This window comes from Hermetia illucens, chromosome 4 (genome assembly GCF_905115235.1).
Source record: "Hermetia illucens chromosome 4, iHerIll2.2.curated.20191125, whole genome shotgun sequence".
Classification (NCBI taxonomy): domain Eukaryota; kingdom Metazoa; phylum Arthropoda; class Insecta; order Diptera; family Stratiomyidae; genus Hermetia; species Hermetia illucens.
Window position 1 is genome coordinate 112,464,079 of NC_051852.1, and position 23,919 is coordinate 112,487,997.

Sequence of the window (23,919 nt, forward strand, 5' to 3'; positions counted from 1 at the left end):
TATTTCCGGGATTAGCTTATGAACGGGACAAAGCCTAAAGAAAAAGAAAGATGATTAGCCTGCAGCACACTTTTCATATGCTGCCATCGTTTCGCATAATGGAATGAGCAGTGCCTACATGAAGACTGTTTTTGAAATCATCTTAACATCCAATAGCTTACGGAAAACAATCACGAATACAAGCGATATTTTCGTCAATAGTATAGGTTCCATGGCGAAAACGTGAATTAGTACCCACGATGAATTATAAAACGTGACAAACGCCTGCTCAATCAACACCAACAGGTCTAATACCAAACTCCGCTCTCACGTGGTGATCGCTGCGAGTTCTTTCTTAACGAAAAAGTACAGACGGAGAGAGATGAAGGAAAGTCTCGCCTAAAAACAGGACAAATCGTACCAACTGGAGGACCCTCCAGGATTCGGTAGGGCTGACAATCTTGCACGCAAAGCCGAAGTTGCGAAGCCACGAAAGGAGCCTCGGACTGGACGAATTCTACAACAAGGGACACGGCAACGAAAACGAACTAACGATCTGCGCATTCTCTCATGGATCGAGCGCTCCCTGCACAGAAAAGCTTACCGATACCCTGTCTAAATATAAGGCTGATATAACAGCGTTACAAGGGATTTGTTGCACAGGAACCGCTTTCCTGAAGACAAATCACCACACCATATACTATTGCGGCTATACAGTAAACAATGTGCTCCGAATAGGTTTCCTACTCAGCCAAAATTAGAAACCTGCTGTTATCGGCTTTGAAACCACAAGCAGAAGACTCTCCACTCTATACTTACAAGGAATTTCGAAGTATTAGCCTCATTAACTTTTACACTCCTACAAAAGAAACTACAGAGTCGGAGCAATATACCTTCTACGAGGCAATACCTGTACTTGATATGATATCAAAATCTTACTTACAGCTTTAAACGCCAGGGACGGAGCCCATATTCAAACGACACCTTGCCTTCCATAGCTTATATAGAAACACCAATGATAACGGAGTGCGGATTATTAGCAATATCGCACAAGATGGTTGTTGGAAGTATTCGGTTTACGCGAAAAGCGATCAAACATCATACATGGGCCTCTCCAAACGGGACCACTCCCAGCCAAATTGACCACGTACTAATTGAACGTCGCCCACGTCTCAGTTTTGATGAATGTTAGAACAAATGGGTGACCACTAATATACACCTAGATCACTATCTCGTTGGAATCTAGTCTTGAATAACAACACCGCCTAAAATCTCCTCTGACAATCAAGCGAGAGTGAACAACAAGCCAATCCACAGCAAAGCTCTCCATAACACCTATAAAAGGAAAATGGTTGAAGCAATAGCTGCGTCTAACATGATCTTAACAACCACCTAAAGAACGTTATCATTGATACGGCCACAAATATAACATATTTGTTCCCAGTGGAAAAAAAGTGCGAGCAGCTGATTCGACGATGAATGTAAGGTAACAACGGAGCGGAAGAATGGTGCATACCCGACAGTGCTGCACTCTCAAACCTATCACGAACTGGACGAGCGGAACAGCGATTTCACAAAAAGAGAAAAGAAGCCTGGAAGAACGAACAGGTCAGTGAACACGACAATTATGCTCATCACCAGACGCGCAAGTTTGACAACTAGTCAACAAAACGAAGCACACTTCGATGCAGAGGCAGATTTCCACTCTGTAGCAAGTCATGGAAAAACTGCTGGAATATGGCCATCAGTCACCCCATCCTTTTACCGACTTCAAGGCGTAACTCGGATAAAACTGTACACAGCCATGATAGAATTCAGTATCCCAACTAAATTGATAAAACTGACTAGGATGACCCTGGCCCATGTTCGAAGTCAGATAGAAACACCAGAATGACTCTCGAGACTACTGGTGCTGACGTAAATACGAAGGACACCACCTTCTTCGAGTCCACCCAACTACTGGTCTATGCTAACGGCATCGGCATTGTGAGAGGAAGAACCGGAGATATACAACTTGCCAGGTCAAGCAGGCGGCGATCAGAGCGGCAACTTGGACTGTACATTAACGAAGACAAAACGAAATATATGGAGGCAACCTTAGCACCAAAAACCAGAGAAACAGCAACATCAACTGGCACTGATAAAATGAGAATAATAAAAAAAGGAGGCTATAACCTTGTGCTTATTGATAATTTCTCCTACCTAGGGTCAAAACTCACAAGCGACGGCAGCTCCTATGTGATGAAATTGCGCGGTGGGCAGGTCAGTTAATCCAGATGGGTGAGGATGATCTAGCCGGAACAGTCTATAAGAAGATATGGTAGAAAAAGAAGACGTGGTAAACCCTGCCTGAGAGCGATGGCTTAAGACAAGACACCAGACAGTTTTTAAGGATATCGAACTGGCGGAACCGGGCGCAAGACCGAGATATCTGGAGTACCTAGCCGAATACATATCGTTGCGTGACTTAAAACGGAGATTGCCGGTCACCTCAAAAATCTTCAGTTATCTTTAAAGTTACGAAGACAATATAGCAAAGTATCTACTGTCTTTTCAAATCAACTGATTAGTAGCGCAATACCTTTTGCCGAATTTACCGTTCGCTCCATCATGTATCGGAGTTGAGACAAATTTCACAAAATCAAAAATACTGTTGAAACCATCGCTCAAAGCAACCTATCCTTGGGCGCATTGTGAAGCTGGCTAGCTACCTCAAGTGGAACAAACGTATTGTGGTATACAGTCATATCGTACTTAAATAATTTATATTGTACTTTATAAATATAGTGCGTTTGTATACTACAGATAAGAATGTTTACCGATTAAACCGAAAAAATCAAAATTCAAAGATTATCAATCACTACCTCGCGGACGAGTGTACCCACCTTGGTTCTGAATCAACTAGGTTTGTCAATAACTGCAGGATCACTGACCCTGAAGCATCGCATTTTCAAATTTAGAAAAATCGTTTGACCATGTGCCACGTACATTTATCTGGTATGCATTGCGACAGAATTTAGTTCTATTGAGGCCCTGTCATTGTTCATCAAAAAAACTTCTTCCCGTCACTCCTCCCTGTTCTTGTCATGACCGCCCCTAATTAAATAAATACTATCACTACTAGTTACAGCAACCTGCCAAGAGTTAAGCATTTTTTTTCAACCAATAACGAACTGCGCTATGAAATTATTTCATCCCTCAGTGCAACTTGTCGTCCTCTATGGTTCCGAGTGCTAAGCGACTACCAAAGACAATGTACGCCGCCTCGCGGTAACGAAGACGCTATGATCACATTCGAAATGAGGACCTCCGCGATCGGGGATTGCATTGGGAGAGAGACGTCTTCGGTGGTATGGCCATTCAATTTATGCTGACGAGAGTTGACTAGCTAAGATTGGCCTGACCAATATTAAGTCGATTGGAGACGGCCCAAAATTCGAATGAAACAATTATGGTTCAGTACGCTAAATGGTGATTTAAGAGCCTCTCGACTGCACCCGCACCGAACCTATAAGCGAGAGACGTAGTGAACACAATCTCAGTCGAGCCAATCGCATTACCAAACAGGCCAAAGCCTAAAGAAGAAAAAGAAAAAAAATGTAAATAGATAAATAGACTTACACTGAGCCTCTTGTCGTCATTTCAATGAAATTATTAATTATATATATCTAAATATCGTAGATAGGGTGTCATGACTTGGGTAGACTGAAAGACGATATCACCATGCATAAGGTACAGACGGTTCCAGTGAATAGTGGTTCCAGGTCCGATTGAAACCTCTCTGGAAATGCTATAGGTGTTCATTGCAGAATCATTCTTCTGCCGCCAAGGGTGCTGTTCTCAAGCCAACTAATTTTTGTATACAAACAAGGAACTTAGATATCTGGCTGTGTATGACGTCGATATGTGTATTGCAGATTACTACAAATATCATTCCTAAATTACTACTTTGAATTTTAAATGCCGGAATAATGACTCAAGCAATCTCCACTTCTAAAGTGAAATATTTAATGCATCCTTCAGAACAACCACAAAAACATATACAGCATTTCAGCACATACATGTGGTAATCTAAGTACAATAATCTATGGAATTTCCATCTTAAATGACTCTCCACATAATGACTTATATGTAACATTAGAATAACCATCGATTTAACTTCTCACTCTTGAGCTGATGTCAAATGACAAAATCCTTATGAAGTTTTCCCCTTGACGTTCTCCTTTTTCACAAAGGAAAGTTAAAGAACACAAGTATCTATGTAGCACCCTAGAATGTTGTTGATCTTTTATCAGAGATACCACGAGAGGTATCCTAAGTTAAAAGCAATATTAAAATAGGCATCATCTGAATGACACTGTGTCCTTCTTTTCCTGACGATGGATCCTATCACGGTGATGTGATGTATGGTTCCTTTGTTGACACAGTACCAGAAGAATGCCATTCATTCTTCAGCATAGTGCTATTGTCCTTGGGGTGCCTGTGCTTTCATTTCAAAACGATAATCAGGAAAATGGCATCCAAATCGGAATACTCGCTCTACATCATTCGTCATGTGTAGGAGGGTTCGGAATGAGTTCAATAGGGATGCAGCATTGAATGAGAGTCTATCTCGAGTGTACATTAAAAACACATAGTTTGCAGTTTTTGAAATTAGTCTTCAAATTTCATTAGTGAGATATTTCTTATCTGCCATTTCCGTAGTTTCGAGGACTTTTGTTCTGATTTCTGATGCTCATAACACATAAGTACATACGATACATTTCGCCCTCATTCATATTCATACGTGCGTGCTTAGAGTACTATGTATGATTATGATTAGGATATGGGCACGACAGGCAGTATACAGCTTCCTGTATTCTAGTACTATCAGTTCAGGAGAACATCTAGGACACCAAACGGAAACGACATTCAAATGAAACAAGTCAACAAAGCAAGGACTTTGCACAAGTAGGAAGTATTCTGCGGTTTCTAGCTGGAAACAAAGTGACCAAACTGAAGGGATGTAAAAGCAGCAAGAGCTTAGTTTGAGTTGCCACATATTCTGCTGAAAAGGAGAGCAAAGGGAAGCATAGGTAGGCAGATTTATCTGATAAAAATGGTCGTTAGGCAAAGCTAGAAAAATACACTTATGAAGCACTACACTCGAGTGTAGGTACATATATATTTGATGGGCCTTAGCTGGAGAACACAAAAAAATCTATTATGTAGCAAATTGCCTCAAGGACTCGACCACTCAACGTTTACCAACCGCATTTTTAGATTTTCTTTGAAATAAATTTCGGAAGTTTGGAAAATTTATCTGCCTGGAGCTTTGAATGCCTTTCGTCAGGTGTACCGCCAGTGATTTTAGCAGGCCTTTAACCCCTGGTCCACTTCACCAGCAGCAATGGACCAGCGTTTGAAACAATGGATTGTACAGTGATTACTAAACATCACATAGGTATAATATAACAATATACAGCGTTTTCATTCACTTTTCTACTTATTTCCTGGCCTGTTGTGTCCATACTCCAGTCCTCTGCTATCAAGGAATTGAATCAAGTTGTAACCTGGATTTTGTGGAAACATCTCAGGTGGTGCTATTTGATGTCACCGTAATGCAATTTCATTTGCAAAACCACACCATATATTCCGGTAATGTTGCAGATATACCTGAATCATCATGAGATATAAATTCAGTGGTACGAGATGCTGACCCAAATAAGAGGACATGCTCTCGTACACATGCCCATATGTACGAGTATAACATATGTATGTAGTATGTTCGGCTGTAGACGGGTGCAGTGTACTGCAGTAACACATCTAGTGCTCCTTTCATTCTAATTTAGACATGGCAAGCGAGCGAAATATGCTTCATATACGGATAAATGATTGATCTATTAAAAGTTATGAGAGAGTGAATATTTATCCATGAATAATTGGAACGGCGAGATGAGTTTTTAATTCCCGCAAGCAAAAGTTGATTTGTTGCAGTCCTTTTGAAAGGCTTGAATGTGACACGTTATTAATTTAAGTAAGATTCTAAGAGATAATTACGATTTCGTTCAATGAGGATTCTGAGGCTGCTTACCAGCTTTAAAGCAATATATTAATAATAAAGAAATAAATGATGCCGTAACTGATCCCGAAAATGATTGTGCCAGGACGGATGAGAAGGTTTACAGCTGCAGCCTCTCTGGGGGTAGATGCAGAGTGTAGACAGCATTCGCTGAACAAAGCATCAAATTACTTGGTTGTTTTGGTATACAACATGCCAACAATAGTAGTATCCGCAAAAGGAATTTAGCTCCCTCTCAAAAGCTGTTGGAGGTCAGATTGGGCTCTTGTGGTGGGCGTAACAGCATCACAAGATCACTTCAATTAGAATCATTAAACCAGAGTAAATCAATCCAGTCAATGCCAACTCATAAACAATGGTATTATATTTAGGGGGAATAGAATTCCCTAATGGTGTAGATAGGTTTTTAGGTTTTTGCGAATCTGAGGACGTCTCCCTAAAAGGAAGATCATCCGAATTCATCTCGTCGACTTTTCTTGTCAGCCTGATGATGTTCTGCCCTCCCCAAAAACTTGATTCGAGAACTCACTAAAGTATTATACAATGCTGGGTCCCGACCCTTCGCTTCCAAGTTCAGCAGATATACCGTTAGGCCATTTTACTTTCCCTGATTTCAGTCGTGTGACTGCTTCCGCAGCTTCAGTGGCACTCACAGGTGGGATTGTTCCAAATGCGACAGCGCTTTTGAAAGAGGATGATGAGCAAATTCCTCCGTTAAAATCTTCTCCAAAAAGATCGCCGAGTAAGCAAAGTCTCGTTCGTGTCATTAACGCAGCAGAAGTCTTCGATGGGCTGTGTGCTTGTGTGTCGGCATCGATACACATCCCTCTCGCCTTCCCAGGAGTCCAGTCAGTCATCAATATATTTGTAATGGGCCACTCGGGTAACAGCGAGCGCTTTCTTTGGTTCCCGGATGGCATTCTTGTAAGTTTGCAAAGTTTGTTAGTACTTTACCGACGATAAACTTATGGTAGAGGCGTTTCTTTTAGTAGAGCTTCATTTGGATATCATTTCGGTTTCACTTTTTGGGGCACACATTTTGAGTCCTTACTCCCCTGCGTTTCAAATTTTGCTCCCCCCTTCTGCATATACGGGAAGTCCCCCTTAATCACAACGTAATCGTCGCATGTAAAGAGACACACAAAACCACATGTTCTCACCAAAAATTGTAATGGTCGGTCCAGCAGTTTGCGAACCAATCGGGTGTTGCAGACAGACAGACGGACAAACAGACATTGAATTTATTTTAATAAGGTTTTGTTTCACACAAAATTTTAATATTTCACCCGTTTGCCAATTATTCTTGTTAATTATGACGTCAGCATTTGATTTGCATGGCTTGCGATGCAGAAATTGATATGTTTAAACTGTTGGAACTTTGACACAAATAACCAGATTTGCAAACTTGGCATGCATATGCGTGATAGCGTTCTCTATGCTAGTGTTGGCACCCCTAGGATGAACTTAAGGGGGCTATCTCAATCAATTTCTAAAAGTTGGAAATATATTATTAGTAAGTTTATTTGAGTAGATATTTGAATAGGATATACATATTTTGAGGCCTGGATTTCATATAAGCGCACCACCCTGATTTTTATCGGATTTTTTTCCTGGGCAATAAGAAAAATGAATCCTGTCTCACTTAAAGTGTACACATTTTGGCTCCTTACTCACGCACTTTACAATTCACGCAAAAACTGGCCTCAGTTTCGGAAAGTACTAATCGATTTGATTTGACACACCACACGGCTATATTCCGCAAAGAAAAATTTACATGTACCATCTAAATTGATGTCACTAGCTATATGCGTGCGATGTCATAGTTCCCATAAATTCACCAAATTTCATTCGGATCGGTTTAGTCGTTTGTACAGCTGCTACGCCCCACCAAATCTAATACTATCTGAATAAGAAGAAATGCTTAACAATCTTGCTCAGTTAGATATAGTTCTGGCCAAAGAAAGTGAGTGAGTGAGTGACTGAAGGGCGGTAGATAGAATCGATCAGATGCAAAAAAAGCGCGCCTATAAGACGCCATCCAATAGAGCAAGAGGGAATACTTTAAGGAGAACCGTACGCCAATCCTTGGAGGAGCGTCCAATAAAATCGTGATGGGGCGATTGAGAGGAAACTTATCTCCGCAGATAACGTGCCATACCCCCTTGTTAAAAACCATTCAGGGGTTATTCCCCCAGCACGAAAAAACAGCTTCCAGGAACCTGTGAATATGACAGTAATGCCGCCAGTGACCAGACACGGGTTTCTGGTGCTCTGCGGTAAAACAAAAGACAGCAAAGCCCCGGGGTTTGAAGGAATACCGAACAGGGCCCTTATGCTTCCCTTGAAATCCAGACAGGACATGTTCGCTGAGTTGTTCGAAAAGTACATGTCCGAAGATTCAGTACAGCACCCTAAAGCTGGTAACCTCCAGGTGAACGAACCTCCTACAGACCTACACGTCTTTTCGACACTGTGGGGAAAATGCTAGAGCGAGTTATCTGCAATAGATAACTCCCGGTTATTGAGAGCGAAGTGGATCTCTCAGATCAGCAGTATGGATTCCGCAAAGTCAGATCAACCATAGAGGTCAACATATTGGAATCTAATACAATTGTCAACCGTTATTTACAAAAACAGGAGCTCTGGTATGACATCGATGACGTACCCCAGAAGTATGTTGTCTCTGCGGGTGTCACACCGGGCTCTATTCTGGGCGCACTGCTAAGAAACATCATATACAACGATGTTCTTAATCCACCAGTTCATGAGGAAGTCACGGTGGTGGGTTACGCCGGTGAAATAGCATTGGTTGTGATCGCAAAGCATCTCGAAGATACTAATTTATACTCATTAGAAGCGGTCAGTGCTGTTATGGGTTGGGTAGAGAGTTCTGGTCCAATGCTTGCGGAGGAAAAAACGGAAGCAGTTCTCATCACCAAGCGCCGTAGACGAAATTGTACCGAACTCAAATTGGATTCATATCATCACTTCTAAACCCGCTCTCAAAAACTGGAGAATGATAATATACGCGAAGATCAGTTTTAAGCAACACGTGCAGTATGCTTATGATAAAGCATGCACTGCAAGTATAGCCCTGGCAAGGATAATGCCGAACGTATGAAAGTCACGATATGCTTCTAGCTTTCTTCTAGTTAGGGTGGTGAGCTCAATTTTATGCAATTCCAGTTTGTGGAAATGCATTGCAGGTCACATATAAAGCTAACAAACTGAGTGCAGCCTATAGAAAAACAGTCCTAAGGGTGTGCTCTACCTTCAGGACTATCTCAGATGATGAAGCGTTCCTCATCTCCGGAATAATATCGATTGATATTCTGGCAGATGAGGCAGGTGAATCCCACACACTGATGTGTCCAAGCCAGAACCTTTGAAGCAAAAAACACAAAAACACAGTGGAAAGCAACATTTTCCACGTTTTAGGAAAGATAAATGTATCGTTTCATCAATATGAAAGCAATTTAAGTCTACTACCATTATCTTCCATCAATCGAAACAAGACACTTCTGCGGCTTCAAAGCGAGCTAGAGTCAGATCAAAAAGTGTTAACACCAGTTTTCTATCATAGTTTAGAACAACATCATTTTTCAGCAAAACAACGCACTCTCTCTTACAACTCAGAAAACTATCACGAAATTTAGTAAATTAAAATTCGAATTATTAATTGTTACAACAACAATCTTACTGGCCAAATTTAGTTCCCTTTGTTCGAACACCTCAAAGTATTCATGTACAGAAAACAATTTTCATCGAACGAATTTTTCGTATTAAACAACAAAAATTAAACAATCTCTCCCGGACCGAAATTGACCCTGGCAATCAGGAAATAACGCTTTCATATAGAATCTAATTCTATTACTAACGATTTTCTTGCGCTCCCCCTCGGGCACCTTGTCAGGGAGCCTGCAGTAGTTTACTACTACACTAAGGGTGTCTAAAACACATGCAGATAGAAGCAACGGATTGTAATTCTAAAAATGTTAAGGAGTCATAAACTTCGAATCCACTCGAGGTTTCGAGCAATCAAGTCGCGGCCGGGGCACAGATTTTGGAGGCCTCATTAAATTCATGTTCCCCAACGGAGAAATATGTTAGAAGACATGCTCCCCACTTCAATGGAAAGCTGGCACCCAGTGTCTACGGGCTGGTCAGCCAGAAAAAGAGCACAGCAACGTCCTTAATGAGAAGAACTGGAAACCCAACTACGACCCACCTGTCGGTGACACTGTTGCCAAATTCTTCCAGATAAATGGAGACTACTGTGGAGTGACAACTAGAAGCTAAATCCTGCCTGTCAGAACCTTCTTTTCCAAGAAAAGCGGAACAAAGAAAACTGGTAATGCGGGCACAACTAGTCCAATAGTATGTGGAAACGGATCCATGCAATTCGAACACCGTGAACCTGGGAAGGCTCCAAACCGACGGTAACGGTACTGCGAACGAAGGCGAAGCTTGTTGGGAATAAAGACATGGGTGTTGCTACACCAGCAAGTTTGGCAATATTCAGAGAAATCGGACGCAAAAAAACGGAACTCTCGGCGGAAGATGAGGACAAGCTGATAACCTCGGTAAGGCCCACACTAGATGCAGCAAATTCTTCAGTTAGCGTCAGTTTTCACATTAGACTACACTTATGTCTACGAACAAAAAGATTAGTCAAGTTAACTTGCAGCATGCTAAAACCTCTTCCTATCTACTGGCAGCGTTTTAACCAAATTTGTGCTATTGAATCAGTAAAAGGGCTAGAATCCTCTTCGATTAGAAATTCTTGAGACCGGGAGCCTGCACCCTAATGTCAAAATTGTTAGAGGCAACCATGCTCACAAAAATCTATTCTCTGAACCTATTTGCCGTGAACTTACAATACCTGATTAATAGTAAAAATCTCTTGTCATAGTTAGTATTAGTAGGTTGTGATGCGAACGATCAGTTTTTTGGGGCAGTATCAAATGTCATCTTAGAGGAGAGAAACTGTCTGATTTTATCACTTTAGCTGGTGTCATGATCGCAAACGCAGAGTGCGCCTTTTCCATGGAACCAAGACAAAATGAAGGAATTGACCTTACAAACTGCACTTCAAAGTTGTTGGAGTTGATTGGAGATTGGCGGGTGTTAGACGAAGTCTCACTCCAGATCACGGTTACTTAGAATTTTGCCTGACTAGGCGAATAGAATGTAATGCAAAGACGGAATCCTAGGGAAACGGAGTAGACAAGGTTCAACGAAGTTCTTGGCTACAAAGTGCACCTTCCTAGGCAACTAAGGACTTCTTTGGCAATAAAAGATGAATTGGATACTCTGAAATCTCAAGAATCGTACACTTTTAGAGTGCTTTGAAGAGGCTTGTTTTCTTTTCCGAAGCCAAAGCAGTAAAATGGTGCCCGGATGAAATCGAGAAGTGCAAAAACTCACGAAATCAACCAGAAGACTTCTGAATCGTGCTTATAAAAAGAATAAGAATGAAGACTAGTTACACTTCCAGAGCTCACAGCGTTAATATAAGAGACTCGTAAAACGAGACTCCTTTAGAATATATTATGAGGAATTGGAAAACGAAAAAGAAACTTCAAGGCCGTGCAAAATCCTTAAAAGAAATGGCACAGCCAAGTTGGACTGTCTTAGAAAATCGGATGGAACATCCACAAAGGAGATGACAGTTGACTGAAATGGAGGAGGGCCAGTTGGCAGTTCCTGCAAACACTTCAACTCAAGAGGGCTGCAGCGATGCTAAAGCAGGGTACAGAGCACTTAGTGCACGTTCTAAGAAATATCTTCTTCCTCTGGGCTACGCGCCTACCTCTTGGCGGAAAGTTCAAGTAGCCTTCTTACCTAAACCTGGGGACTTTACTTTACTTTATTACTTTTCAAATCGAAAATCAGCTTAACATTATTTTCACGGAAAAATGTCCTGAGGTAGTAATGTGAATGTAGGTTGCTATCATTAGGCCAATGTTTGCTCTTTCTTCATCTCTTCTGCCTCCTTCAGCCTATATTGCATCTGCCCTCCGTTCCATGTGGTTAACTGCGTTCCGGTTCTTCCGGTACTGTCGTCCTACCCAATGACTCCTTGGGACTTTTTTCTCTTCTTCAATCTAGGACAATGGAAGAAAGTGTGCTTCAGATCATTCTAATTATCCAGTTTGCAGCTATAGGCGCATCTGCGGTGACCATGATACACGGTGATAATTTGTGTTAGATTTGTAGTTTATCTCTCTGCGCCTTCTTGTTCAGACCTTGATTTTGGGAATCAGTCTGTGTATCTATCCTTTTCTTTATATCAGTTCCCACCGTTGCTACCACCTGCTCAATAATTCTTCTCCTCTTTGGCTTTTTCACTTGTCGATCAAAGGAAGATTCGGGACCATCATGGATGCGCACCATTTCATCAGGCATGCAGATCGTTAAGTATTCCTAAAGGCACACCGTGCTGTTAAGGCAATCCTTCTGTAAAGTGCACTCAACTTTTGAACATTGTAACCATGCAGAATGCGACCGTGTAAAGGTTCAGACAGTTTTAGAACGTAGTAATAAACGAAGTACTATCCCGGAGCAGCATATGTAGGGAGCGAATGAAACCCTTATACTACTTCACTCCTAGACAACAGAAACAGAAAATTGTATAAAAGTCGAGTCAACAGTAAGAAGAGCGCCTGTTTAACGTAACCTTAGACTGGTAGATTATCAGTTGGGTTCAAGCCAATTTTAACCATAGCCGTAAGAATTAGAGCTCTACTAATTAAGAAAGGTATAGCAGTTACAGTTGACCCCGAACCGAGGATAATTGTTACGGTAAGTGCAGTCGGGTAACTGGTTAAACCAATCGTCACCAGGAACGTGTTTACTTGGTTCAAATTCAGGGAGCTGAATGCATTTCGCACCGGAAAGGCAATCACTGTACAACACTACCTAGTGCTACTCTTTCCGTGTATTGTATTTTCAGTCAAGCCAGTAAGAAGTTTCATGACTTTGATAGTTGATCTGGTTTATAGAATTATCGATCTGATTAGCCTCACAAACGCTTAACAACACAGAGCAGTTTGTTCTAGATTATTCGCTCACCATTTTTCCATAGTGTCCAATCAAAATATAAGTCTGCATCATGATGGTTCACTATGAAGTTTACCAGTTCTAGATAACGGCAGTATCGTCTAGCCTTTCCATAATGCAGGAAATATACCATCCGCCAAGCATACCTCAATTAACTCCACAAATATGTCCAGCACGAAATTAACAGTGAGCCTAAAGATTTCTTTTGACATACTCTCCTGGTACCTGGTGTTTTGTTATTTCCCAGCAGTTTAAGAGCTTTTTTGGTATGCCATCATTTTCCAGCCTGCGGCAAATCATTAATATTATTTCCTAGTTACTGAAGATATTACCACTACACCTAAAGGTTTTTGGGGGCTATTGACGCACCTGCGCTTCTTAGGAAACAAGCTCTGCACAGTTTTTTTTTTGCATAGATGCCTGACCTTTCAATTTTACCATTACGGTCCCTTGTTGTTGTTAGTTATAGCGGTCCTTTGTTTCGATGTATAGCTTCTTTGTAGATACGCCTCACACCTCATTATCAGCCCTAGTAACAAAAATTTGCATTTCGGTGGTTTAAGTAAAGTTATGTTAATATAAATAAAAAATTCAAAAACGGCAACTAGTCGCCGAAATATGCGTATTTTTCAAAAAATAAATTTTTTAACGGGAACGGTTTTAGATTTCCGGAAAGTATACTGACCATGCTTGAAATGATAATAAACTCAAACTCAGCTAAATCTGCTGAGTAACCTTTTTGGCGAAAATCCATCAAGTTCTTTTCAAACTGATCAAGAAACACTTTCCACTTAGCTCAAAATCGATTCATAGAAAAAAGAGAAATATTTCAAATGTTTGAAATTATAGAAAAGGCAATTTAGTCGGTTTAAGGTTCTTCTTTGACTTCAATGTTTAAATCAACTTAATTTTTTATTGAAGTATTAGTTAGCACCTGATTGGGAAATGTAATGTAATAGAACTCAAACCAGAAAATCTCCTTATCTTCAAATCTTAATTTCCATCTTTAGTATGCATAGTTCCCACTCATCTTAAAATTAATGAAACCTGAAGACATTACAAAACAGGTGCATCAAGAGAACCAAATTCCCACATACGTTCGAACTTATCCTTATATAATATGATAATTGTCCTGACACAAAGCTAACAAACTCTCTTTCCTCTTTTCAGAATTTTATTACCTGACTCTTTGAGGTGATAAATTAATTGCTACGAAAAAAATTCGGTGATGTGGGACAAGTCTTGTATTGGGAGATGCAACAACCCCAACGTTATATACCATCTGTGTCTGATTTATATGGTACGGATGAGATAGAATTCCTACTGGACGAAATACGTGATCTAGAGCCGGCCTGCTGTCAGCTTGATGATGTTCAAGATTTCGAGATAGCTGGCAGCAGAGCCGGTGAATTATCGATCTCACTTGAATCGCCGGTCGGGACATGTACATCGTGGGATTCACATGCACACTATCGTCAACGTACTGGCCAGACACCGTTACCATGGGGCGTTGCATTGCACTGTGATTCGACACACTTAAAAACGCCTACAGGGATTGTACGAATTCTTTTGGTGGTAAGTATAAATACAACAAATCTCGAAACGTCCTTTTAATGGTTTATATGAAAGGACATCATCCAATTATGAATATCAAAGAAAATAAGAAAAGACGGGACACGTACTGGCTTTTCTTTGGAACTTTTTGTTAGGCTTTCTTGTGCATTAATGGTTTAGGGTGGAAACACATAATAGGCCATGCATTAACATATTAGGTAAAATTAACATTCAGTCTTCGCCTTAAAGCCTAGGCTTCTCTTAATTATCTTTCCCCCACTATTACCATCAATTGATTGATACGACGAATTGATCCTGTTTAAGTAATTACAAATAAAAAATCCAAACTGTTTCCGTATCTTTTACTAAAATTTTTATTTTTTGCAAATATGCATATTTCACAAAAAGTCACGGAAATACGTATGTATATATGCAAATAAATAAAATTTTCAATAAAAAAAAACTGGAAACAGTTTAGATTTTTTATTTGTAATTACTTAAACAGGTTTTTGTTCAAGTTGAATTTTCTCAAATTGAACCCACAATTATTAGGATCTGTTACTTACTAAATGATTGACCGGTTTAGCAGCTTGTTAAATCCTCTGACTATTCATGGGACTTCTCTGTAGAAAAGCTGCCAGAAGCTTGCTACCGTAAAATCCTTACTTGTTTCAGCCGCCTATTTGACAGACGTACTGTAATTAATACAAATGGAGGTGGCCTATCTAATAATATATAGGCCATAAATGTACTATCTGCAACTCATATTTTTTCTCGGATTTACCAGAATGATCTATTTGGCTCAAAAATACGTTCCGTGATTTCTTTTTTAAGGTTTTGTGTAAACACAAAACCTTATTAAAATCGGTTTACTGTCTGTCTGTTTGTCTATCTGTCTGTCTGTCTGTCCGTCACACGTAATTTTTCTCGGAGACGGTTATAGCGATTGACACCAAATTTAGGGCTCACGCATACAGTGAATTATATCCTTTTACGTTGAATTTAAGGAGGGGTCCCCATACATGCAAAAGGGGGGTGTAAAATTTTTTTTTTCATCAAATATAGTCATGTGGGGTATCAAATTAAAGGTCTCGATTAGTACTTTTCAAAGCCGATCTTAGTTTTGACGTTCGTTGGAAGGGTGGGGAGCGCGGGGGGTTGAAAGTGGTCACTTCTTTAAGGGGGCCATTCTCAGAAACTACCAAACCGAAAAATCTGAAAAAAATCAGGAGGCTGCCACTATATGGTGCCTGGACTCCGAAATACCTTCCATGCCGATATCTGTTTAAATAAAGTTAATAATAGTATATTACTACAATTTTTTGTAATTGGTTAGAAACCCCGCTTAAGTTCATCCTAGTACCATGAAATTTTGCAGTGATATAGGCTATAATATAGATCATGATCTTACCAAGTTTGGTGGAAATCGCACTATTACTAATAAAGTTATAATACCTAAAATTTGTTGCTTCTTTGAAAATTGAAGACTATGAATGTCAATATCACCCGAAAGTGGATACTCTCACATAATATATGGATATATTACGTGCTACGTACTAAGAAATACACAAAACCTTTCGTACCTGAAGCGTCCAGCTTCCGGTTTCCCGACTTGTTATAACTTTATAAGCGGGGTTTTCTACCTTTAGCGGGTGTTTCTACATTTAGCTTGTCAGTGGTTTTGGATACTTCACTCCTTCACGCGTCAGGTACAAAACTTTCTATGCCATGGAGTATATACACATTATACGTTGGCATTATATTACCAGAATCTAAAATATTGGTTTGGGAAAATTTACGAGAAATTCCGAAGTAAAATTGGAAGACAACAAACACCAGCTCGACCGCGTGCGTGAAGCCAGAAAACTCGTGATCCGAGTGACGCGATCGAAAAAAGAAGATTCTCGGCCGATGCTTCCTCCGTCTCAAGTATCGATGACATGCAGTCTATGGATTCCCTCCTGCCTGGGCGAGTTCCGCGCATTTAATATGGAGATACCTTTATTAGGTGAGGTTTACGGAAAGTTATTAGGACTAGGTAAAAAAAATCCTCAAATTAAAGAATTTAATTTTAGGAATCTATAATATATCTACGTATTTTTGTCAAATCAAATAAAATAAGACAAAAAAAAACAAATCTGGTCATTCAGAGGCAAAAGTAAAAGCAAGTCGAGATACCGGAACCCGAACGCTTTGGATAAAAGATTTTGTGTTAATCTTATGTGAGAAACTAACTATGCACGGTTTTCCATTCAAAAAATGCAAAAAATGGAAAACATTCCTCCATTAATTACTAAAATCTTTATATATATATATACATACATATCAAAGACATCAATATAGTGCTAAACCGAAATAAACAACGCCGTCTACATATTTACCTTAAGAAGAAGGCCCAAGCGCAAGCGTGTGGATAGGGTATTTGGCGTGGTTGCTAGCGCTTGTTGACGATCTGGCGCGTCCATACACTTGCCAACCATCAAAAAACAGTAGTAACACAAACGTTTGGACAGGGTGTTTTGCTTGGGATGTGTCCGTTCGCTAGCACTTATCACCGATCCGATCGAGTGTCAGTTTTTGGGAAAAATTAAAGGGTGTGTGCGAGATGAACGAACGGTGTGAAGTCCAGTGTGTAAACGAATCTTGCCGACTTGGAGCTTCACCGACGTGGAATGTTCATTGAGTTGCAGCTCGCATTGCGCGTTTCTGGGAGTATGAGGTTTTCAGCAGGAAAAAACATTTTTACTGCATGGGATTAAAAACAATACTTTGCCTACTTGCTTTAAAAATGAAACATATGTTTTTTTTTTATAATATTCTTGTAAAATTTAATATTTCCACTTGCCCAATGGAGCCTATATTTGTAACACAACACTGTTGCACTTAAAACTTTTATTCACTACACTACCCTTGAGTAAGTGGTTTAGATCAATCAGCAATTTTCTAAATAGTTTACGCGCGAAAACGGAAACAAAAAAATAAAAATGTATAAGCGTGTACTTCCAGCAAGCTTCCTATAAAGGAATTTAGAAGCATCATTCGCTCACAAATTCCATTAGGATCAATTGCCATTTGTCTGCGTTTAATTCCCGCTGGATGGTAACCAGCGGCAACGTGTGGAGCCGACTTAATACTAGCCACATAGGTGCAAGCAAGTTGTCAGGTTGGCTTATTGGTTGTAGGGAGATTGTACGTTTGTTGGCAAATTGCGGTTGCAACGAAATCGCATGCCTGCAGACAAGTTGCAGCCGGCCGATCAACTTCCCTATACACTTGCAATCTCGCGCCAACTGATAACTTGGTTGCTCATTTCGCGGCTAGTGGAATGCACTTGCACACGATGACGATGTTGATACACAAAATCAAAGCAAATATTTGTTGCAAATAGCAAGTATCTGGACGAGGAATAAGGTATCTTCACCCATGTCCAATTTGCTCCGTGCACAAAAGCATACATATCATCATCATCAACAGCGCAACAACCGGTATCCGGTCTAGGCCTGCCTTAATAAAGAACTCCAGACATCCCGGTTTTGCACCGAGGTCCACTAATTCGATATCCCTAAAAGCTGCCTGGCGTCCTGGCCTACGCCATCGTTCCACCTCAGGCACACACTACCAGCAAACTTTATTAGGACATACATTTGCACGCACATGTCTGCCTCGAGTAATTCACACTGATATACAATTAACTGAAAAAAGCTAAAAATAGAAAACTAAAATATCGCCATGGACCCCCGCTCATATAGGTTCAATTTGTATGATATTTCATATAGATTTCATATAGATGCACCATTGTGATTTTTTTCTGATTTTTCGATTGGTTAGGTTTCGAGAACGAGACCCGTTTCGCTTTTTGGGGCATGCATTTTGAGCCCTCACTCTCCTATGTTTCACCCAATATCAGATGTAAGATCCGTTTCGAAAATACTAATTGACTCCTTTCATTTAATACCCCACATGACTATATTTGGTAGAAAAAAATGTAACACCCCCTTTCGAATATATGGGAAGCCCCTCCTCAAACTCAACACAAAATGACGCCACTTGCTATATGTAAAAGGATACATAAGTCACATCTTCCCACCAAATTTCTTAATAATTGGTTCAGCCGTTTCCGAGTAAATCTGGTGAGACAGACAGACGAACAGACAGGCAAACATTGAAAGGCTTTTAATAAGGTTTTGTTTAATAAGAAAATAACACCAAAAAATATCAATTTAAGCAATGATAATAAAAAAATATAATAAAAGCAATCAAAGTAAATATTGTAATAAAATAAATGATAATAATAAAAAAGTATAAGGAAAGAATTTGATGCTACATGCTTATCCTAGAATAAAAAACTTCCCTAAAAGCTAAAATGGAAAATCTTGACTTATTGGAGTTTGGGGCAAAAGCTACTACCGATGAACCTTATAATAACTTTAACGAGTACTTGAAGTAAAATCTACTGAAAACAATCACTACGTCAATGATGGTTACGAAGTAACCAAAGACGACTTCACCGGTAAAAACAAAATAAAAGGAATGTACCGTTCAACAGCTCTTATAAATCAAAGGAAAAATGTTACGGCGTTCGGGTTTCTAAGCGCCTATCATAGTAACGACGAATCACCTCCTGATAAAATCCCCGCTCAACGGCCAGAGTTAATAATACTACTAACATTACCACTCGATCTCGCATTGATTATTGTTGACGGAGTAGCATCTTTTGTCATTACTCGCTCTTATTTAATAGTGAAAGTATGTGACAGTCCGAAGATATAACTGTCAGGTAAGAGTGAATAGTGACAAAAAATGCTACTTCTTGTTATTGGAACAAGTCTTTGCGACGTGTGGATTCGACTTGTGGGTTCCGGTGGCGATATTCACGTATAAACTCCTTCCCTCGTTTTATTTAATATACCACATGGCTAGATTCAGAGGGAAAAAATTGACACCAGATTTGCATACTTTAAAAAGAAATTCCCGGGATATTTCGACGAAATGATAATAATCCGAACTGGGAAGTCTGTCCGTCAATTGCAAGGTCCTCTCCAGTTGCCAATTTAAACCCAATCAAAATATAGACAAATTTGCTAAGTATGGCAAATTAATCTTCAGGTAAAGTTCTCACGTTAGGTGCGATTGCACATGGAAGTGTCTAGACGATTTAGATTTCGGGCGTGTATTATTACAATAATTGAAAGAAACTGGAATGAATAACGTTACGAATGTAAGAGCTTTAGATACAAACAAAAACAAATGGAATTCAATTTCCTAAAAAAATATTATTGTGAGAACTCTCGAACAAGTATATTACTATAATTTTTATTAATCGGCTGCAAAACCGCCTATAAGTTAATTCTAGCACCACACAACAATATAGGGTATAACATAAAGCATGAGCCTACCAAGTTTGGTGGAAATCCCACTATTACTAACAAAGTTATAATAGGTCAAATTTGTCGCTTCTTTGCAAATTCATGACTGAAAGTGGATATTTTCACAAAATATATGCATATATTACGTGTTACGTACTAACGGGGCAAAGGCACACTCAAATTTCGTTATAAAAGAAATACACAAAGGCTTTCATACCTGAGGCGTCCAGCTTCCCGTTTCCCGACTTATTTTTTTTTTGTATAACAATTTTTATGTTTAGATTTGAAGATCAATATTCAATGTAATAAATATCCTCAGGTTTTATAAAAAAAAATATTGCAAAAACCTGTTGTCTGGAGATCTTCGTCCTTAACTTAGAATGATAGCAATCACTACACGCAACAATAGATATAGCCGTTTCTGAGAAAAGTGTGTATGGCAGACGGTCGGACAGGCAGAAAAAAAGAGATTTGTTTTCCACAGATTACATAAAAAATATACGAAGCGGGCATATGTTTTGAACAAAAATGCCGTTTGCGAACACAGTAGTATTACGTAACGACATTCGATAACTCCGATAAATCTATTCACCATCTTTTTAAACCTATGTTCATCTTCGAAACTTACTAACTTCCTAATATTCTCTATATTTTCAGTTGTCTTCTGCCGCTTGCCTTGCCTGCGAATGCTCAGCTGGTACTGTACAAGTTGGCCTTTTTTTACTGCCACTAATAGGACGTTTAAGATTAATGGTCTTTTGTGCACTATTTTCTCTTCTCATAACTTGTTTGATGCTATTTTTGGATATATCACATATTGCGCTCATGTTTCCATTCAATTGGACTAAAGTGGTGAGTTCTTTCTATAGAATCATATAAAATGACTTAAGAGGATAATTCGATTAAAGATTTTTTCCAAATTTCTTTTTTCCTTTCCTTTACTTTCGGCTTTTTTGGTTCAATTTCTATTGGTTTTATAGAATACTTGGATGTACCTGAGTATCGGTTTAATATTTATACTAGGGTCATCTTTAATGTTACATATGGTTTTATTCGCCGAAGCATTTGTTTGGGTACCTAAGCACACGAAAGATACTTTATTTACATCGGCGGTAAGTAATCAATTCAACTTGATATTTTCAAAGAAATAACTTTTACTCATCAATTTCTTATTAAAGAGAAATTATAATTTTCAAAAAAAGATCCAACCTTGCTATTCTGTACAATAGTATGTTCACACAGATCGAAAATATTGTAATTATCAACCGATAACTTCATATTCATACAGGACTATTGAAGTTTCGCTTAGATTCCTGTACAAATTTAGAATTTTTGAATCAGTGCAACCATAGAAAATGAAGAAATATAAAAACAAATGCAGTAACAATATACTGATATTGGAGAGTTTACTAATGTAGGCATTTTTGCGGCACGTTCTAATACATTTCCTAGTATGCTAGTTCGGTTCCGCCTTCCAATGGATGAAAAATTGACTTCTTTTAGTCATGATTAAAAACCAGTAGTTTCAAATGTAACACGGAATAATGAATGAATGTTCTAGTAAAAGTGCATGCCACTAATTCGATATCCTTAAAAGCTGTCTAGTGTCCTTGCCTACGCCATCGCTCTACCTCAGACATAGATACTACCCTTAAACCGGAAATATAATGGTGATAACATAATGTCAAAATTTTAAGGAACGTAAATTAGAGATCTGTCAAAGCTCATTCTCGCCCATAATCGCGTTGATTAGTTTGAATACTTGACATTTCGAGTTGATGTTTCGAACATCTCACTTCTCAAATTTCCTATGATATCTGTTTGATATTTCCTATGCTGAATTCCGAATTTTCTGTGCTTAACGAAAGTTTAACGAAACTCTCGGAGGGGAACCTTTCACGACATACGTCAAATATAAATAATCACATTCAATTCCCATTGTAGATTTCAAGTACGTCACTGCTTATGGTTATTATAGTTCCGGCTTTAAAGACTTTCCCCACCAGATCATCCTCACTCACACGAAATAAATTTCGTCGTTGTGTAGGCCTCCTGTAGTGTGGCTCTTCGGAAGAATTTTCTCTCGAACGCAGTCAAAATTTCGCAATTTTTCTTGTTGAGAACCCATGTATCCGAGGGAAACATAAAGACCGGCAAGATCTCATTTGATCAGTGCCGTTTGATGCAGTTGCTTCTTTGGTTTTTGGTGCTGACGTTTCCACCATATATTCCGTCTTAGCTTCATTGAGATGTAGCCCAATATCTCGCGCCGCCTGCTCAATCTGGGTGAAGGACATTTATACATATCTACATAGTTATACATACTTCTCATGAAGTCGATATTGTCAGCATAGGTGGCTGAAATTGAAGAGAACGGTGTCTCTCGCATTTACATTCGCTTTACTTTTTTCAGGACTAAATTAAAAAGGATGCATGATAAGACATCTTCTTGTTTTAAACCGTGTTGATGGTAACAGATCTCGAGAGTGATCCTGCTACCGATGAAAAGATAGCCCAACTTCCTGCAGGGAATCTGATCTATTACTGATGTGTCTGAAGTGAATCCTCTTTGATTTGGGCCGATGCAAGATCATCATCATCATCAACGGCGCAACAACCGGTATCCGGTCTAGACCTAATCCCAGATAGCGGAGAATATTTTATAAAAGGTACTCAGAAATGTGATGCCTCTAGAACGGCCGCAATGCGGGATATGTCCCTTTTCATGTATGGGGCAAAACGAAGATTAGTGAACGAAAAGGACGCACTACCCCGCAATAGTCAAATCCAGCGATGTCTATCGATTTACGTGCAATAACAGTGAGAAAAAGTACACCAGACAAACGGAGCGGCTTTCCAGCACAAAATTCAGTAACAACGGATAAGGGATCATTCGATCATCATGCTAGACACTAAGGAAATTATTGTGATGATCGGGATTCCCTCCCCCCCCCCCCCTCCCCCCCCCCCTATTAAACACCCATCCGGAAAGTTAATCAGGAGTAATTGGTTTGCAATGTATATAGTATATAAGTCCTGAAAGTAGGCCTAAATAGTAAGTGGCAGATGTACTGGGGAAGGGAGTATGTCTCTCCCAAAATACACGCATAAGGTAATAATAAACTAATTATAGTAGGAGAGCTACTCGTTTTTAAGATTTAATATGAAACAAAATCTTATTAAAATCGATTAACTATCTGTCTGTCACATCCATTTCCTCAGAAACGGTTACTCCTATTGATATGAAATTTGGTGAAAAGGTGGGAACTGTTCATCCCCTCCATGTAGTCACTAATATCGTTCTACGTTGGGTTAATGGGGGTTCCTCATACATGAAAGAGTGGAGTGCAAAATAGTAATATAGTCATGTGGAGTATGGATGAATTATAATACTTCGAGAACCTCTCTCAGAAACTATTCAACCGAAAACTCTGAAAAACCCAACGTTACGATATCTACTCAAATACTAATAGGCTTGAAAACCGCTTAGGTTTATCCTAGAATCATCGAGTTTTGCAGCAATGTAGGCTATAATTTTAAGCATGAAATCGCGCTATTGGCAACACAGTTATAATAAGTCATAGTTGTTGGTTTTATGCAAATTTACTGTAATCTAAAGACCTTGAATATCAGTATCACATTAAAGTGAATAGTACAAATGGAACGATGCATTCTCAAATAATTTTGGAAATGTTAGAAAATTAGTGGAAATGTTAGAACTATTAACTTTCTTTTTGTTCTATATTCTTCTACCGATTCATTCATACATTTCAAGTGGCCTACTCACCGTAATTTTCTGCATTTAAGGACTTATTTTTGATAAGTTTTTAATATTATAATATACCAATATTGACTTTATTCGAGCAAATATCGGAATAAAATGCATTTTGGGGTCTA

General features: G+C 39.3%; 1 protein-coding gene across 5 annotated transcripts in view; it reads left to right on the forward strand.

The window, feature by feature from the left end:
• The window catches only part of LOC119655127, a 49,726-nt gene that overhangs the window by 16,427 nt on the left and 9,380 nt on the right, over positions 1–23,919 (forward strand). For 3 of the 5 annotated variants that reach the window (XM_038060859.1, XM_038060858.1, XM_038060857.1), the window contains exons 2-4: positions 14,273–14,677; positions 20,680–20,874; positions 21,003–21,134. In XM_038060859.1, coding sequence (XP_037916787.1) covers positions 14,357–14,677; positions 20,680–20,874; positions 21,003–21,134 — 648 coding nt within the window. In that variant the 5' untranslated portion in view covers positions 14,273–14,356. Of the gene's footprint in view, positions 1–14,272; positions 14,678–20,679; positions 20,875–21,002; positions 21,135–23,919 lie in introns of those variants that run through there. The other 2 variants (XM_038060861.1, XM_038060860.1) reach the window with 2 other exon arrangements.